The sequence below is a fragment of the Cherax quadricarinatus genome, chromosome 29, assembly GCF_038502225.1.
Source record: "Cherax quadricarinatus isolate ZL_2023a chromosome 29, ASM3850222v1, whole genome shotgun sequence".
NCBI lineage: Eukaryota > Metazoa > Arthropoda > Malacostraca > Decapoda > Parastacidae > Cherax > Cherax quadricarinatus.
In genome coordinates, this window is record NC_091320.1 from 23,269,204 (window position 1) to 23,289,338 (window position 20,135).

The 20,135-nt window shown below is 44.5% G+C and overlaps 1 protein-coding gene across 4 annotated transcripts in view; it reads left to right on the plus strand.

Annotated features, from left to right (window-relative positions):
• Window positions 1-20,135, plus strand: part of LOC128690625 (1-acyl-sn-glycerol-3-phosphate acyltransferase alpha) — a 119,300-nt gene that overhangs the window by 49,746 nt on the left and 49,419 nt on the right. For all 4 annotated transcript variants that reach the window (XM_070089643.1, XM_070089645.1, XM_070089644.1 and 1 more), the window contains exon 2: window positions 13,441-13,574. In XM_070089643.1, coding sequence (XP_069945744.1) covers window positions 13,441-13,574 — 134 coding nt within the window. The remainder of the gene's footprint in view (window positions 1-13,440; window positions 13,575-20,135) is intronic.

The window sequence follows — 20,135 nt, forward strand, 5'->3', positions numbered from 1 at the left end:
CCACACATGGGTTTAAATTTTCCAGCACTAAAACCCACCAAATCACTTTCACTAGACGCTCTGTCATCTCTGATCATCCTTTGTACCTCTATGGCTCACGTATCCCTGAACGTGATACAGTCAAGTTTCTGGGCCTCCTCTTTGATCGTAGGTTATCCTGGAAACCTCACATTACCTCTCTGAAGGCAACTTGTCACAGCCGGCTGAACCTTCTTAAAACCCTTGCTCATCTTTCGTGGGGAGCTGATCGTCGAACCCTCCTTCACCTACATTCCACCCTTATTTTATCGAAACTTGATTATGGTGACCAGATCTATTCAGCGGCATCTCCTGCTACTCTCTCTAGCCTTAACCCCATTCATCACCAAGGATTACGTTTATGCCTTGGTGCTTTTCGCTCTTCCCCTGTCGAAAGCCTCTATGCAGAAGCGAACGTTCCATCCTTATCCGATCGCCGTGATGCCCATTGCCTGCGCTACTATGTACGCTCTCATGATCTCCGCAATCCTTCCATTTATAGAATGGTCACTGATATTAGTAGACATTCTTTATTTGTTCGCCGCCCCTGCTTACTCCGTCCCTTCTCTCTTCGCCTTCATTCGCTCTTGTCTTCTCTTCAACTACCACCTTTCTATGTACATGTAGCATCTCACTTTTCCCTACCCCCCTGGGAGGTCCCAGCTGTTCGAGTCTGTTCTTTCTCCCTCCCTTGCTCGAAAGCCCAACTGTCTACGGTCGCTTCCCGCTCTCTTTTTCTTGACCACTTTCACTCTCATTCTCATGCCATTGCTGTGTACACAGATGGCTCTAAGTCTTCTGACGGCGTAGGATTCGCAGCAGTGTTTCCGGACAGCGTCGTACAAGGGCATTTACTATCTTCAGCTAGTATTTTTACTGCTGAATTATATGCCATCCTTACAGCACTTATCCGTATTGCATCTATGCCTGTGTCATCATTTGTGGTTGTCTCAGACTCCCTTAGTGCTTTACAGGCTATACAAAAATTTGATACACCTCACCCCTTAGTCCTCCGTATCCAACTTTGGCTACGCCGCATCTTTACTAAGCATAAAGATATTGTTTTTTGTTGGGTCCCTGGTCATGTTGACGTACAGGGCAATGAACAGGCAGACACTGCTGCGCGGTCAGCAGTACATGACCTACCAGTTTCTTACAGAGGTATTCCATGTACGGACTATTTTGCTGTAATATCTTCCCACCTTCACACCCGTTGGCAACAACGTTGGTCTACTATGCTCGGCAACAAACTTCAGTCTATTAAACCGAGTATAGGTTACTGGCCGTCTTCTTATCACCAGTGTCGAGGTTGGGAGACTACTCTCTCCCGTCTTCGCATTGGCCATACTCGTCTTACTCATGGATATCTCATGGAGAGGCGTCTTGCTCCTCTCTGTGAGAATTGCCAAGCTCCATTATCAGTCAGCCACATTCTGTTGGACTGCCCACTTTATCAACGAGCACGCAGAATTTACCTCTGTCGTCGTCTTCGCCCCGCTGCTCTCTCTTTACCTTCCCTTCTCGCTGATGGACCCACCTTTCATCCGGACTCTCTTATTGACTTTTTGACAACGACTGACTTACTTCACAAATTCTGATACTTTCAGCCCTTTCTACTTGTATCTCTTGCTACCCTCTACCCCCGTACTATCCCCTGCCCCGCTGTTTTCTGTAACCTGCTGATCATCCCCCCTCCCTCCTGCCATCCAATTCCCTTGCTTCCTTCCCTACCCTGCAGCGCTGTATAGCCCTTGTGGCTTAGCGCTTCTTTTTGATTATAATAATAATACTACAAGATGGGCAGAAAGCAGCAACTTCACTCTGGCTGTACCCTTCTCCAGAACATCACTTCATCTTAGATTATTTATCCCCAGGATGACTTGAGTATGGAACACATTCGTACAGCATTATGATGTCAATGAGATAGTCAGTTGATCAAATGAAAATGCTGGCCCACAGATGGCTCCAACCTCACCCTGTTCCCTACTTGTATGTTTCATAATAATAAAAATGCTTTCAAATGGGCTGATGTAGGTAACAGCTCTTAGCTTGTCAATAAAGTTAGGAATCCTTAACCTGTAAATAGCTTGTCAATAAAGCTAGGGATCCTTAACCCTTTCAGGGTCCAAGGCCAAAATCTGAAGTCACGCACCAGTGTCCAAGAAATTTTGAAAAAAAAAAAAATTATTTTTTCTTACAGAATTAAAGAGCATATTTTTGTGAAGGTAATAAAACAAAAAAAATTAGAATCTGATCAGTACTTACCGAGATACAGTGCCAAGAAGTTTGTAGAAAATGATGTGGTGGCGGCAACATCGACGAATTCCACATACGCGTATTATATTATTTTGTTGTTTTAGTTGTTTTTTCTTTTCTTTTCCAATTTTTTTCTATTCCTACTAACATTTGGGGCCTGAGAGACCAATACTGTATATAATTTATATATATAAACTCACTGTATTGAACACAATAACCGCACTAAAGTTATTATCATATTATTGTTTACCACTGTTGTTTATTACAATAAACATGCACAAATATTGTATAATACTAATGTTCTATCATATATTTACATATTTACAATCACTGGACATGGTTTTAGAACTGCTGGAGCTTGTGGAACTCCTTGAAACAAGGCAACATGCACAGAGGCACCTTACATTCCTCACACATAAACCGAGTGTCTTTGCGTCTTTGTTGCCGTCGTTTTGTTTGTGCACAGACAATGCATCTCTTCTGAGCAAATTTCTTTTGAGTTGAAGGAAGCTGTATTATGAAATGATCACCTTCTCTTCTCAAACGCTTGGGTATATTGTGATGAATTCGAGGACCATGTTGTATTGCAGGTGTTGTTACCTGGTACTTCATTATGAGTTGTCTGACAACAGACAAACAAAATTCACCATACGGTGGTCTGTTACCAGTCTTTATTTGGTACATATTATATGCATTCAGCATTGAAATGTCCATGAGATGGAAGAAAAGTTTCATGTACCACTTGTAACTCTTACGAACACAGTCAACAAAACCAATCTGCATGTCACACTTGTCAACCAAGCGCATGTTTTGTGTATAATCAATCACTGTCACTGGTTTTCGAATACGTTCATTAGTCACTCGATCAACTTTGCCACTGTCTTGCATTTCATTACGGTGAATGGTTGTCAACAATGTGACATCTCGTTTGTCATGCCACCGTAATGCCATGATGTCATTGGCAGTAAACACCTGCACGTCATCACCACGAACACCTGCGTTGAGCCTGGGCATATGTTTACGATTAGAACGACCTCTTCAAGGGGGGCTCCTTGGCGTGGTGAAGAGGCTCTTGGTCTGAGGAATTAGACCTATCGGTCTTCTTCCTCAGACCGAACCTAATTACCCCCCAATCTCCCCTCCCCTATCCCATCCTCCCCATCCTCCCCTTTTTCCTTTCCTCCTCCTCCTCCCCACTCCTCCCTTTTGCCCTTCCTCTTTTTGTCCTTTGGGATTTCTCCCACAGGCACGCTAGTTCCTAGGTAGAGGAAAGGACACCGGGGTCGATCCCATTCCGTTGAGGTTTCTTGGCGGTGGCGTAGTTTGCCGTGGAATCTGGATTGCCTAGGGATGTCCCGATCCCTCTCCGGTATCCCGGAGTAGCTTTGGGTGTCTTTTGGGCGACGGGTGTATCTCTGGAAGCCACCTTTCGGATTCCGGGGGTGGTGGCTGAAGGAGGTATGCTTTGTGGCGGATATCCGGCCGCCCTCTCTTTTGTCCACCGAGGTAGCTCGGCAGATGTGAGGTTGCTATCCCAGATTGCTGGTTTACTGGCATGAAGGGTAGGGTATGGCACGGGTTCCATGCTGCATCTGCGCTACTAGCGGTGTCGAGTCCTCTTGGGCGCGGAGGGAGATTTCTGGCCCTTTCATTCCTCCTAGGAACTATCCCTCCCCGGTCCCCCCTTTTTTTTTCTTTTTTTTATTTTTATTTTCTTTTCTTCTTTCTTTTTTTTTCTTAAAAACAAAAAGAAAGAAGTAACCTAACCATGGCAGCCCTAGTCCATGAACCTGGTACCCCCGGGCCCCTTCTTGATACCGCACCCCGTTCTGACCCCGCCTCGTCTTTGGACCACTCTTCAGACATTCCTCATGCCTCTGTACCTATTGCCGGTGCTGTTTCCTCACCTGCTTCAGGTACTGAGGCCTCGACTGACTCCTTCGATTTATCAGACCTTCGCTCTCCTCTGACTATGCTTCCGGCCTCTCCCTCTACGGTGCGGCAATTTTCAAATCGCCGACCCGTTCCACGTCGGACCAACTCTGGTCCCACGCCTAAACGTCAACGACAATTACCTGCTGATGATACTTCTCCACCTTCACCTTCTCGTTCTTCTCAGAAAAGATCGACACGTCCTTCACTACCTTTCCACGCTCAGTTTCAGACTGAACAGTGGACTAAATTCTTCACTTTACGACCAACTTCCTCTACTGCCTATCTTTCTGACCATAGTATTGGCAAGGCACTCCTACGCCATGTTGGTAAAGATATTTCTTTTCATGCTCTTAAGAGCGGTACGCGCATCATTACCGTACAGAATGCTACCCAGGCTCGTGAGCTCTCTCGTCTTTCCCATATAGATACTGTTCCTGTCACCCTTGAAAAACATCATTCCCTCAATTCTTGTAGTGGTACCGTTATTCTGCCCCATACCATAGTTCAACAAAATTTCCAGACATGTGGCACCGACATTCTAGAACAGCTGGAACTCCAAGATCTCCCAATCCTCAAGGTAGACACTTACGTTCTTCCTGCCCGTGGGCGGAGACGATACCCTAGCAATGTGGCTCGTTTAACTTTTGACAGCCGAGAACTCCCATCCTCAGTTTATATAGCAGGACATCGGTTACAAGTTCGAAAGGTGATCCCTACACCACAACAGTGTAGAAATTGCTGGCGATTTGGCCATCCAGCGAAATATTGCAGATCTATCGCCGAATGCCCAGTCTGTGGTGCCGATGACCATTCTAATACGTCTTGCAATCGATCTCCCTCTTGCCTTAACTGTCATGAGGCTCACCCTTCGTACTCTCGCCGTTGTCAGGTCTATTTAAACGAGCGGGAAATACGTTACCTCAAAGAGACAGAAGGTCTCCCTTATGCCATGGCAGTTTCTCATCTCCGCCTCCAAGGGAGACTCCCACGTGTTTCTTATTCCCGTGTTTCAAAACGTCCCCCCACTTCTGGTATCCCATCTTCTACACCCACCTCTGTGGTTACCTCTCCCATAATCACTCCTGTATCTAATCCTTTTGCTGTCCTCGGCTCAGACGTCCCTACTTCAACGCCTCAGTCTAATCTCGCTTCTTCGAGTTCTCTCTTACAAGCCTCAGTATCGACGAGACCTCGTACGACACCTCTTCCCAATCGTCCCTCTACTTCTCAAAAGTCAAAAAAAGGTCCGGTAACACCTCCTACCCATCTTCCACCTCCTCATTTTACCCTCCCTGTCTCTGTCCCTAGTTCTTCCCCTCTCACTGGCTCAGTTACAAGTGCAGAGGTTCACCCTCCTCCTCGTAATGTACCTTCCTCCCCTGTTCCCTCCCAAGTTTCTTCCTCTTCTGCCACCTCCCAGGTTCCTGTCTCTTCTGTCCCCTGCCACGCTTCTCCAGTTCCCTCCACCCTTTCGCCCCCCCCTACCTTGGTACAGTCCAATACAGTTCCAATCTTTACTCATCCTCCCCCTACCATTCCCAATATTGTCTCCCATACGACATCTCTGAATTCCGAAACACTTGAAGCAATCTCTGAATATATTGCAGAGACCAAACCATCAATGGACACTGATCCACCTTCCGCTCTTTCTCTCTCCTCTGCTCCATCTGCGCAACTCCTTTCTTCACAGCGCACCGTTCCTTCGCTGCTTGAACATTTTCCACTGCCTCCGCATGTGGACTTTTCTAACCCTCCTAGTCCGTAGGAACCCTTACCTGCGGATTTCAAGTATCTTTATCATTGCCAATCATGGCCTTTTTACAGTGGAATATACGTGGCCTCAGGGGTAATCGGGGTGAGCTTCAGATGTTACTCTCCCAGTTTGCCCCTGTTGGTGTTTGCTTACAGGAACCAAAATTACACTCTGCTGTTATTTCTCACATCTCAGGCTATAATTTATTGTATTCTTCAGATCCTTTTCCTGATGGGACCTTTAATGAAAGTGCCCTTCTTCTCCGCACTGATATTCCGTACCATCAGCTATTTGTTCATACTTCGCTGCATTACACAGCAGCCCGTATCCACTTACATAGGTGGTATACGCTCTGTTCTTTATATCTCTCTCCTTCTAGGGCATTATCTATTCCGGATTTTGCCTTCCTTGTTTCGTCATTACCGCCACCGATTCTGTTACTTGGTGATTTTAATGCCCACCATTTCCTCTGGGGAGGGTCTCACTGTGATTCCCGAGGAATTCAGTTAGAGGCTTTTCTTGCCACCCACCCTCTCCATGTTTTAAATACAGGTACTCACACCCATTTTGATCCTCGGACTCATACTCTCTCTTGCATCGATCTCTCAGTTTGCTCTTCCTCCACCGCATTAGACTTTACTTGGTCTGTTCTCCCGGACTTACATGACAGTGATCATTTCCCAATCATTCTTACTTCCCCTTCATATTCGCCACCTCTTCGCACCCCACGCTGGCAATTTAATCGGGCAAATTGGAACCTTTACTCACACCTGACTGTTTTTAAAGAGGTTCCTTCTTCGTCCTCCATCGATGAGCTTTTACACCTCTTCTCGTCCTCCGTTTTCACTGCAGCTTCTCATTCTATACCCCAAACTTCGGGCAGGCATTCTCAGAAATGCGTGCCTTGGTGGTCTCCTGCTTGTGCTCGTGCAGTACGTTTGAAACGCGCTGCATGGGGCAGGTACCGGTACAATAGAACCACAGAGCGACTCCTTGATTTTAAACAGAAGCGTGCGATCGCTCGCCGTGTCATCCGTGACGCTAAACGCACTTGCTGGCGAGATTATGTCTCCACCATCACCTCTGCTTCCTCTATGAGTGCAGTCTGGAAAAAAGTACGAAAACTGAGTGGTAAATATTCTCCTGACCCGGCTCCTGTTCTGCGGGTTGCCGGTGTTGATATAGCAAACCCACTAGATGTTGCCAATGAAATTGGCAATCATCTGGTCCGTATTTCTCAGGGACTCCATCTATGCCCCTCATTTCTTTCCTCAAAGTCTGCCAGAGAGTTAGCACCCTTGGACTTTTCTTCTCTCAGAGAAGAACAGTATAATGTGCCTTTTACACTTCAAGAACTGGAGGCAACACTCTCAGCTTGTCGATCATCGGCAGCTGGGCCCGACGACATTCATATTCGTATGCTACAACATTTACATCAGTCAGCCCTTGCAGTCCTATTACGCCTTTACAATCTTATTTGGTCACAAGGAGTTCTTCCACAGCTGTGGAAATCTGCCATTGTTCTCCCTTTCCGCAAACCAGGCACTACGGGACATGAAACCTCCCACTATCGTCCCATTGCTCTTACCAGTGCAGTTTGCAAAGTAATGGAACGTCTAGTAAATAGACGTTTAGTGTGGTATTTAGAGACACACAACAGTCTCTCCACTCGTCAATATGGCTTTCGTAAGGGACGTTCTACCATAGACCCCTTACTGCGCTTGGATACGTATGTTCGTAATGCCTTTGCGAATCACCACTCAGTTATTGCCATATTTTTTGACCTTGAGAAGGCATATGACACAACTTGGAGGTATAATATTTTAGCCCAAGCCCACTCCTTAGGCCTTCGAGGCAATCTACCATCCTTCCTTAAGAACTTTTTAACTGACAGGCATTTCCGTGTTCGGGTTAATAATGTGCTCTCCCCGGACTTTATCCAAGCTGAAGGTGTCCCCCAGGGATGTGTTCTGAGCACAACACTTTTTCTCCTTGCTATTAATGATTTGGCCTCTAGTCTTCCATCAAATATTTGGTCATCACTCTATGTTGATGACTTCGCTATTGCCTGTGCAGGCGCTGACTGTCACCTCCTTACAGTTTCTCTCCAGCATGCAGTCGACCGTGTGTCCAATTGGGCCACCACACATGGGTTTAAATTTTCCAGCACTAAAACCCACCAAATCACTTTCACTAGACGCTCTGTCATCTCTAATCATCCTTTGTACCTCTATGGCTCACGTATCCCTGAACGTGATACAGTCAAGTTTCTGGGCCTCCTCTTTGATCGTAGGTTATCCTGGAAACCTCACATTACCTCTCTGAAGGCAACTTGTCACAGCCGGCTGAACCTTCTTAAAACCCTTGCTCATCTTTCGTGGGGAGCTGATCGTCGAACCCTCCTTCACCTACATTCCACCCTTATTTTATCGAAACTTGATTATGGTGACCAGATCTATTCAGCGGCATCTCCTGCTACTCTCTCTAGCCTTAACCCCATTCATCACCAAGGATTACGTTTATGCCTTGGTGCTTTTCGCTCTTCCCCTGTCGAAAGCCTCTATGCAGAAGCGAACGTTCCATCCTTATCCGATCGCCGTGATGCCCATTGCCTGCGCTACTATGTACGCTCTCATGATCTCCGCAATCCTTCCATTTATAGAATGGTCACTGATATTAGTAGACATTCTTTATTTGTTCGCCGCCCCTGCTTACTCCGTCCCTTCTCTCTTCGCCTTCATTCGCTCTTGTCTTCTCTTCAACTACCACCTTTCTATGTACATGTAGCATCTCACTTTTCCCTACCCCCCTGGGAAGTTCCAGCTGTTCGAGTCTGTTCTTTCTCCCTCCCTTGCTCGAAAGCCCAACTGTCTACGGTCGCTTCCCGCTCTCTTTTTCTTGACCACTTTCACTCTCATTCTCATGCCATTGCTGTGTACACAGATGGCTCTAAGTCTTCTGACGGCGTAGGATTCGCAGCAGTGTTTCCGGACAGCGTCGTACAAGGGCATTTACTATCTTCAGCTAGTATTTTTACTGCTGAATTATATGCCATCCTTACAGCACTTATCCGTATTGCATCTATGCCCGTGTCATCATTTGTGGTTGTCTCAGACTCCCTTAGTGCTTTACAGGCTATACAAAAATTTGATACACCTCACCCCTTAGTCCTCCGTATCCAACTTTGGCTACGCCGCATCTTTACTAAGCATAAAGATATTGTTTTTTGTTGGGTCCCTGGTCATGTTGACGTACAGGGCAATGAACAGGCAGACACTGCTGCGCGGTCAGCAGTACATGACCTACCAGTTTCTTATAGAGGTATTCCATGTACGGACTATTTTGCTGTAATATCTTCCCACCTTCACACCCGTTGGCAACAACGTTGGTCTACTATGCTCGGCAACAAACTTCAGTCTATTAAACCGAGTATAGGTTACTGGCCGTCTTCTTATCACCAGTGTCGAGGTTGGGAGACTACTCTCTCCCGTCTTCGCATTGGCCATACTCGTCTTACTCATGGATATCTCATGGAGAGGCGTCTTGCTCCTCTCTGTGAGAATTGCCAAGCTCCATTATCAGTCAGCCACATTCTGTTGGACTGCCCACTTTATCAACGAGCACGCAGAATTTACCTCTGTCGTCGTCTTCGCCCCGCTGCTCTCTCTTTACCTTCCCTTCTCGCTGATGGACCCACCTTTCATCCGGACTCTCTCATTGACTTTTTGACAACGACTGACTTACTTCACAAATTCTGATACTTTCAGCCCTTTCTACTTGTATCTCTTGCTACCCTCTACCCCCGTACTATCCCCTGCCCCGCTGTTTTCTGTAACCTGCTGATCATCCCCCCTCCCTTCTGCCATCCAATTCCCTTGCTTCCTTCCCTACCCTGCAGCGCTGTATAGCCCTTGTGGCTTAGCGCTTCTTTTTGATTATAATAATAATAATAAAGTGGTGAGGGCTGGGAACAAAATTGGGATTTTGCTGCCAATCCCAGATACGGTTTGCTGGTGGATACTGGACATCATAGGCTGGTTGTACGGGTGGTTGTGGCGGGCTGGTGGGTGACGCTCCGCTTTGTCCTTGAACTGACGAGTCAGCAGCGTGGGTTCCCGCGTGGCACAGCGAGTCACGCATGGCGGTGCCACTACCACCACCAGCCCCACTAACACCATCCACTGATGTCTGTGGCCCATCCATGCCAAGTGTAGCCACATCATCCTCACTATCACTACCTAAAACGGGTGTAGGGCCACGGGATGTACTCCGGGATGTACTACGGGATCTACTCCGTCCCCTGGGCATAGCATAGGGTACACTACCCGAGCGCATGCGGCGGCGCACATACCGACGCTTCACTGGTGAATATGTTTCCTCACTATCACTACTCGAATGATCGTCGAGCGCAATAAAATCACAATCCACGTCAGAATCATCGTCATTACTGAAGTCAGAGGCCAGACCACGGGAAAATATTAGTTTTCTCTTACGTTTAGGAACAACCGATCGTGAGTCACGAGTGCCCACACCAGAGGTAGAAGGTCGAGGATCGTCGGGGTTTTCTGCACTATTATCGATATCCTGGTCATTATTTTCGGTCACTAACTCATCAAAGCCGTAGAATTCGTCTTCATTTCCACTTCCATCAGTGTCAGAACTATCAGACAGGAAGAGGAGAGTCCCAATTTTCCGGGGAGTGAGAGCTGACTTGCGACGAGACATGGTGAACAAGGGTGACTGAGCCGGCGTTCCCACAATGCTATGCAGGCGCCTAGATTTTTTGTTTATGGCGCACACCCACCGCGCAGACCCATTCTCTCATATGTAGGCCTATGAGCGCTTTCGCGCTAAATTTGACGGCGCTAGAATTTTGGCGTAGATCTACGGTTTGGACACTCACCGACCAGCCGTAGATCTACGGGACGGACCCTGAAAGGGTTAACCTTGTGTAAAAAAAAAAAAACCTGACCTGACTGACAAACGTGGCGGAGTGGACACGTCCAATATGGCTGATTTCCAAGTTGACAGCCAAAGTCCAGGATAGAATTTCAGCCAAAAAGCAGCCAAAATCCAAATTGGCCAATATCCAGAATGACCGATAACAGAGGGTCCACTGTACTGGTAAAGAGCATTGTTTATAATTCATGGTGAATCTAAATTTTGTATATTTGCAAATTTTTTTTTAATGGTCTTGTAAAACTTGAAATACAGTGGACCCCCGACATTCGATGGCATCGACATTCGATAAATCCGACATTCGATGCATTTTAACGCAAAAATTTTGCCTCTACATTTGATGGAAAATCCGACATTTGATGAGATTCGTACGAGACTTGTCCACGTGTGGCCTGAACTGCCCCGTGTGTGCCAGTGTTTACAAGCCAGCCAGTGTGCGCGCATCTGTTTTTGGTGCTTGTTTCTGCAAAATAAGTAACCATGGGCCCCAAGAAAGCTTCTAGTGCCAACCCTTCGAGAAAAAAGGTGCTAATGACTATTGAAATGAAGAAAGATAATTGCAAAGTACGAAAGTGGAGTGCGTGTGTCGGAGTGCATGATTTGGTAAAGAAATTGCCTGCAACTAGTGGTGATGCGAGTGAATTTAAGGCCAGCAAAGGTTGATTTGAAAGATTTAAGAATCGTAGTGACATACTCAGTGTGGTAAGGCATGGTGAGGCTGCCAGTTCAAGTCCTAATGGAAGGGGATTCCCCTTCTAAACACTAACACCATCCACACACTCCCCTCCTCCCATCCCATCAATCATCACCAGATCTTCATTAAAGGTAAGTGCCAATTATTCTATTGTTATTGTAATGCAATAAACTTAATATTTCATGTGGTAAATTTTTTTTTTTCATACTTTTGGGTGTCTTGCAAGGATTAATTTGATTTCCATTATTTCTTATGGGGAAAATTAATTCAACTTTAAATATTTTCGACATTCAATAGCTCTCAGGAACGGATTAGTATCGAATGTCGAGGGTCCACTGTATTAGCATGAGTAATGTAAACACACATTGTAACCTTTGCAAAGAAATAAATTATTTATTTATTTATTTAAGGAACCTTCCTTGAGGGGGGAGTACGCATTCTGAAATTTCATTTGTATCCAGAAGCAAAAAACGCGACTGAATGACGGTTCTTATCCTGAGAAGTTTGCATGGTGGGGCGTTTGTAAGCTAAGGTTCCACTGTATAATGGCTGTGTAGCTAGTTAGAGGATTCATACTGCCCCTTCACGTGTAGCTCTTGAACACCAAGAGTAATAACAAGAATGAGATACTGTAGAATAAAATGTAACTGCTCAACAATTAGTTAAGTCAATCACCATAATCATTCTGGATTACAGCCCATTCGTGTTTGGCTGGCCGACAGCCCTTCCTCTCGGTGATATCCAGGTAATGTGAAGCACTTTTTTACTTGTGCCCCTGGTTCCATTCTCATTAAAACTTCTTTGCAAGTATACTTGGTTCTCTTAATGCAAAGGTCTTTAATTTACCAAACTGCCATGACTGCAGTGCTCTCACACACCTTCCAGACCACTGGCCATGTCGGCAAGCTGTGACAGGTTGTTGCGACAATCTAATAATACAGTACTAATAATATACAGCCATGTGGTACCTGTTTTTATAACTTATGTTTGCTTTTCCTAGCTAATTTTTTTATATCACTAATAAAATGAGGTTTTTAACATGGACTGCATTTTTTGGGTAAAAAAAAAAAAAAAAGTTAAGTCTAGGCTGGCAACATAGGACATGGAAATTCATATGTACATTCCTCTTATCATTCAGCCTTTTAGCATTGACTATACTGTCTTATTATTCCTCAGTCTTGTGAGCCACAGACTTTGACTTCATCTTTCAAAATATTTTTTCTTGATATCTAAGAAAGTGTACATGCTATGTAGATTTGTCTGCTGCTGCTTATAATAATTATAGTAGAGAATGAGCATAATGGTAGATCCCTTCTTTTAACATGAATGTTGATGTTAAACGCTATAGTATTAAATGTTCTCTCTCCATCAAGGATAGTAGAAATTGAGCAAATAACAAACTCAGTACTGTACTGTACAAAATTAGTGTGGTATTTTTATTAATACAGTACAGCCTCTCCTCACTTAACGATGGAGTTCTGTTCCTACGACCATGCCAGTAAATGAATTCATTGCTAAGTGAGGAGCATACTATAATGGTAGTGGGTTTGTGTCACCTGTCTTTGATATTGTTTTAACATCACCTTTGCACCATTTATAACACTACTGGTGTATTTTTAAATGTTTATGCAGTAGTGTGTTGTATATATTCTAATAAACAGAGTAGAGGAAATCAACTCTAATATACATTATATAGGTATGCATACTGGCCAGAGATCAATCATAAGACCAAGGTGTCAGTAAACAAGTACGTCACTAAGTTAGGAGAGGCTGTACTCTATATTTAAATTCTATATTTAAATTTTGTTTCTTGGAAAATTTACAGGATAGCAACATTTCCACTCCGTCTGTTGAACCCTTTGCTGGGTTTACACTGGGAGGTGCGCGGCCTGGAGCACATTGTCGTTGATCGTCCTGCTATTGTGGTTGCCAACCATCAGAGCTCCATTGATTTCCTAGGTATGATGTATTTTATGCCAAGATTAGTGGGACTTTTCTTGCTTCTCCATCAGTGTGTTTAACTATTCTCTGATAATCTTTATCTGTTGCATTCTGTGTTTCTATACATTATACAAGTTTCTTTTAGCTGGTCCATCTTTTGTAAAATGAATGAGGTGTGTGCCAGTCAGCAGTGCCTCCTGCAACATTTCCATTTTAATTAAAATTCCTCTCCTAGCTACTTGTATTATGGTTGTTAATCCATGGGTATGAACCTGGCTTAACCAGGTGCTTACATCTTATGAGTGTAACTTGCTAACTAGTTTGCAAAACTATGAAACTTTTCTGTAAGTATAAATGTTAACATTTCAATCTCTCAATTTAGTGTTCTTGAAAAGGAATTTATTTACAGGAAACCTAAAAATCTCTGCTTCATGTAAAATAGCATTAGGCGAAATGAATTTAAAAGGAAAATTAGGATTACACTCCAGACACCACTTCTTCCAAATTGCCAGACTGTTTTAATTTTGTACCAGGCAAAAATGATCAGTTTTGCTTATAGACATAGTTGTTCATTGACATGGAAGGTTGTGCAGAAACAGTTGCACATTTTTAAAGCTTATGAACCCTCCAGTGCTGAACATATACCATTAAATTTCGCCTTCCTTCTTGCTCGTAGTTTCATAGTGTAATTTCAGTGTAATCCAGACACTAAGTAGTGCCTAACTAGTCACGAGTTTGCCTGTGATACTCCAATATAGAAACTATGTATTGTGCCAAAACAAAAGCATTCACATTGCTAAACTCACAAACTAGTATTTAGTCAACTTACTCCACAATTTGTAATAATTTAGGGTTAAGAATTAATCTAAGTTTGCCCGAAATGCCTAGCCTTGCTAGGGGTTCTAGTGGCCCCCATCTGTAATTAGTATTTTATTACATGTAAACCACACAATAACCAAAATCTGTAAACCCCGCATTGTAATCCTTATAGAGAATAAACTTTGATTTGATTTGCTCCTTTGTATTTAATTTTTTTTTAAATATTCAAAATAGTTTGATAATCAGAGATGGTGTATACATGCTCAGAACCACATGGTCGCTAGCTCCAAGGAGCCATTCATATGTGATGTCCTCGATGTCTGAGCTACTCAGGGTGAACACAGTCCAGTCTTGCTGGTTCATCTTCCCCTCTCTCTCTGGTAGTGTCCTTAACATGTTGGTGCACGAGGTTTTCCAGTACTACATCGATCATCTTGGCTCTCCATGTTTCAGGACCCCCAAGGTGGCTCCAGGTTTTCCCAATCGATCTCCCTGTGGTTGAAGTCGCCCATGACCAGTAACTGTGTGTGTGTGTGTGTGTGTGTGTGTGTGTGTGTGTGTGTGTATACTCGCCTAATTGTACTCGCCTAATTGTGGTTGCAGGGGTCGAGACTCAGCTCCTGGCCCCGCCTCTTCACTGATTGCTACTAGGTCCCCTCTCTCTCTCTCTCTCTCTCTCTCTCTCTCTCTCTCTCTCTCTCTCTCTCTCTGCTTCCTGAGCTTTATCATACCTCTTCTTAAAACTATGTATGGTTCCTGCCTCCACTACTTCACTTGCTAGGCTATTCCACTTCCTGTCGACTCTGACTGAAGAAATACTTCCTAACGTCCCTGTGACTCGTCTGAGTCTTCAGCTTCCAGTTGTGACCCCTTGTTCCTGTGTCCCCTCTCTGGAACATCCTATCTCTGTCCACCTTATCTATTCCCCGCAGTATCTTGTATGTCGTTATCATGTCTCCCCTGACCCTTCTGTCCTCCAGTGTCGTCAGTCCAATTTCCCTCAACCTTTCCTCGTACGACATTCTCCTGAGCTCTGGGACTAGCCTTGTTGCAAACCTTTGTACTTTCTCTAACTTCTTGACGTGCTTGACCAGGTGTGGGTTCCAGACTGGTGCTGCATACTCCAGTATGGGCCTAACATACACAGTGTGTGTGTGTGTGTGTGTGTACTCACCTATTTGTACTCACCTATTTGTGGTTGCAGGGGTCGAGTCCTAGCTCCTGGCCCCGCCTCTTCACCGGTTGCTACTAGACCCTCTCTCTCCCCGCTCCATGAGCTTTATCAAACCTCGTCTTAAAACTGTGTATGGTTCCTGCCTCCACTACGTCATTTTCTAGGCTATTCCACTGCCTTACAACTCTATGACTGAAGAAATACTTCCTACTATCTCTCTGACTCATTTGTGTGTGTGTGTGTGTGTGTGTGTGTGTGTGTTTTATTAATTTTGTAGGTAGGTTGGTAGACAGCATCTGAGTGTACTACTGTACTACCAAGTGATTGTACAACTGAAGCGTATACAGTGGAAACCCGAGTTTCAGCCATAATTAGTTCCAGAATGCTTTTTGAGTGCTGTTACTGACTGAATTTGTTCCCATGAGGAATAATGTAAATTAAATTAGTCCATTTCATACCCCAAAAGATGCATAATTGTTCGAGGTTGGAGGTGGCTGAAACTCTGGGTACCACTGTACGTACAGTATGTTTTACATGATGGTAGGATAGCTGGTGTCTTTTTTCTGTCTTATAAACATTCAAGATTTCAGATACATCTTACTACTTCACTTACTCTTGTGTACATGTATGTGTAGTAGGACCTGTGTATGTATACACGCTCATCTGAGTTTTCTTTGACTTTATCTTAACCCCTTGACTGTTTCAGTTGTATATATACGTCTTATGAGCCACAGTGTTTGATGTATCTATACGCATAAATTCTAGTGGCTTCAAATCAAGCGGGAGAGGGCTGGTAGGCCTACATGAGAGAGAATGGGTCTGAGTGGTGGGTGTTCACCCTGTGAAAAAAACTGGGACTCAGTGGTGCATTGTGGGAATGCCATCTTGCTAGTCCATTTTCACCATGCCTCGCGGTAAGATGTACCTCATTCCTTGGCGGATTGGAGGTTTTTTGTTCCCAAGTGATAGCTCTAACAGCGATGGAAGTGTCAGTGAAAGTGAATTCCATGGTTTTCAAGCGGGTGTGACCGAAAACAGTGTCCAGGATAACGTAATTAGTGATGAAAACTCGGATGACCCACGACCTTCCACCTTTGGTGCTGGGCTGGCTCGTTCGTGTTCACCTGTACCAGAACGATAGAGGAAACTATTTGCCCATGTACAAGACTCGGATGTGAGCAGTGAAAGTGATAGTGATTTCAAAGCTATTGAAAGCAGTTCTAGTTGCAACAGTGAGGGTGAATATTCCCCAGTGAAGCGGCAGTATATACAACGTAGCATGTGGTCTGGTGGTGTGTCATATGTTGCTCCAAGGGAAAGGAGTAAATCTTGGAGCACATCCCGTGGCCCTTCACCACGAACTGATAGTGAAGATGACGATATTGTTACGATGGGTATGATTGATGCGAGTGCGGCAGCAGGTGGTGGTGGTGATAGTGTTGGTGGCATGAGTCATGTGGCACCAGCAGTGGGCCACGCTACTACCGACGCTGCTGACTCTGCACAACCACAACCAGCCTCGCCCAACTCCACACTCCCACAACATCCACAACCCAACCTGCACAACCACAACCACATTTCAATATCCAGAACCCACCAGCTGACCGCATCTGGGATTGGCAGCAAGGTGACGAGTTTGTTCCCAGTCCCCATGACTTTGATGAAACACAGTGGAATACGGTCATCATGTACACTTGGGAACAATGCCACTGAACTGGAATGCTTTGAGTTGTTCTTCGATGAACACCTGATGGACATTGTCAGGGAAAGCAATACGTACTACGAGTACACCATGGCAAACGCAATTCTTTCACCAAGATCATGCCTACACCAGTGGAAGGACACAACTGTGGCAGAGATGTATCTGTTCTTTGCCACAATAATGCTTATGCCACATTTGTAGAAGCAGTGTCAACACATATTGGTCGACAGACTGCCTGATTTCAAGCACAGCTTTCAGTGACATTATACCAGTGAATTGATGTGTCCTACACTTTTCAGACAAAACAAGGCCTGACAGAAGTGACAGGCTATACAAGATCAGAAATGTGTTTATGTACCTGAAACAAAAGTTCTGTATGTATTTTTATCCCTTCAGGAAGCTTGTTATTGATGAGTCTTTGATTTGTTCAAAGGAACTCATTCAAGCAGTATAAACCAAGCAAGAGGAAACGCTTTGGTAAAAAGTTATTTGTACTGTGTGATTGCATAAGTGGTCTAGTTTCTGATATAATTGTGTACACTGACAGTAAAACATTGCAAGATACCAGGAAGTTACTGGGTATCTCTGGGGATGTGGTTAGAACAATGATGGAACCATATCTTGGTAAGGGGCATAATTTATATACTGACACCTGGTACACGAGTCCTTTTACTCTTGCAAGTGAACATGACAGATGTGTGTGGCACAGTGCGTGGAAATCGTAAGCATATGCCTAGGTTCGACGCTGGCACTCGTAGAGGTGAAGTTCAGGTGTTTGCTGCCAGTGACATCATGGCATTTCGGTGGCATGACAAATGTGATATCACAATGTTGATATCAGTTCAGACACAAAATGGTAGACACTGGGAAGCAGAATAGAGACCAATGAACCCATTGTAAAACCTGCAGCTGTGATGGATTGCAACCTCAGTATGCGGTTAGTGGACAATTGTGACATGTAGATGGGTTTGCTGATTGTGTTTTCAAGAGTTATAAGTGGGGAGTTTTAAACCAAGTGAGAGTACTTGTCGTTGGGGATCTCAATGCTATAGTGGGTAAAAATGTAGAGGGAGTAGTAGGTAAATTTGGGATGGCAGGGGAAAACTGCAACAGTAAGTGAGAGAGGTGAAAGTTTATAAACTAAGGGAGGGGGAAGTTAGGGTGAGATATAAGCAACTGCAGTGGACTCCTGAGTTTTGCAAGCCCTGCACTTCGTAAATTTCGACTTTCGGCAACTTTTTTCGTCAAAATATAGCCTCACGTTTCATGATTTGCCTCGCCATTCATCGGTTGTACGGAACACGTCCGAGCGGCCTTCTAGTGTCTGCACACACGCAGAGGTGCCCCCACGCACCATTCATAGTCAGTGTGGCATTGTTTCTCGGCGAGTGACCATCACCCCACGTGTTCATAAGATACATTTCGTAATATTCCATTCTTTTTTGTGCTTGCAACTGCCAAGTAAGCCACCATGGGCCCAAAGAAGATGGTAGTGCCAGCCCTTTGGTAAAAGTGAGAAACACCATAGAATTAAAGAAATCATCGCAAAATATAAAAGTGGAGTGCATTTGGCCAATCTCAGTAGAATGTATGGGAAGCCCCATTCAACAATCACTTCCTTCGGGGTGAAGAAAAAGGAAATTAAGGAAGCTGCTGTTGTGAAAGGGTAGATATGCTCACAAAAAAAAGATCGCAAATAATTGAAGATGATGAGAATTTGTTGCTGGTGTGGATCAACCAAAAACAGTAGGAGATAGTGTTACGCAGTCAATAATTTGTGAAAAGGCAAGGCAGCTGCATGCCGATCTCGTAAAGAAAATGCCTGGAACAAATGCTTATGTTAGTGAATTTAAGGCCAGCAAAGGCTGGTTTGACAGATTTAAGAAGCGTAGTGGCATACACAGTGTGGTAAGGCATGGCGAGGCTGCAAGTTCTGACCAATGTGTGGCTGAAAAATTCTTGCATGAATTCAAGGTGTAAGTAGAGGAAGGATTCTTTCCCCAATAAGTGTTCAATTGTGACGAAACAGGCCTCTTTTGGAAGAAAATATTAGAGGACCTAAATCTCACAGGAGGAAAAGGCACTGCCAGGACACAAGCCTATGAAAGATGGGCTAACTCTTGTTCTATGGTAATGCCAGTGTGATTTCAAAGTGAAGCCTTTACTGGTGTATCACTCTGAAAATCTCAGTATTTTCAAGAAAGTGTCACCAAGAGTAAATTGTGTGTGATGTGGAAGGCTAACAGTAAGGCCTGGGTCACAAAGGAAATTTTCCTCGATTGGTTCAGTGAAGTGTTTGACCCAAGTGTGAAGGAATACCTCCTGGAAAATAAATTGCCACTCAAGTGCCTCCTGGTAATGGACAATGCTCCAGCCCATCCTCTGGACTTGGATGACTAAATGGTGGAGTAGTTTAGTTTCATCACAGTGAAGTTCTTGCCCCCTAATACCACTCTTCTCATCCAGCCCATGGACCAGCAGATGATTTCAAACTTGAAAAAAGTCTACAACAAAGCAATGTTTCCAAGGTGCTTTGATGTGACCTCAAACACTGAATTGATGCTAAGAGTTCTGGAGGAATCACTTCAATATCCTCAATTGCATAAGCCTTATAGATAAGGCTTGTCAGGGAGTGACTTCCAGGACTTCAAACTCTGCTTGGTGAAACTTGTGGCCAGAATGTGTCATTGACAAGGATTTTGAAGGGTTTGAGGCTGACCCTGTCAACCCTACACCTGTTGTAGAATGTATTGTGGCATTGGGGAATTCCATGGGGTTGGGTGCGAGTGGCGAGGATTTGGAAGAGTTGGTAGAGGACCGCAGTGAAGAGCTAACCACTGATGAGCTAACCACTGATGAGCTGCAAGAGCTTCATCTGCAACAA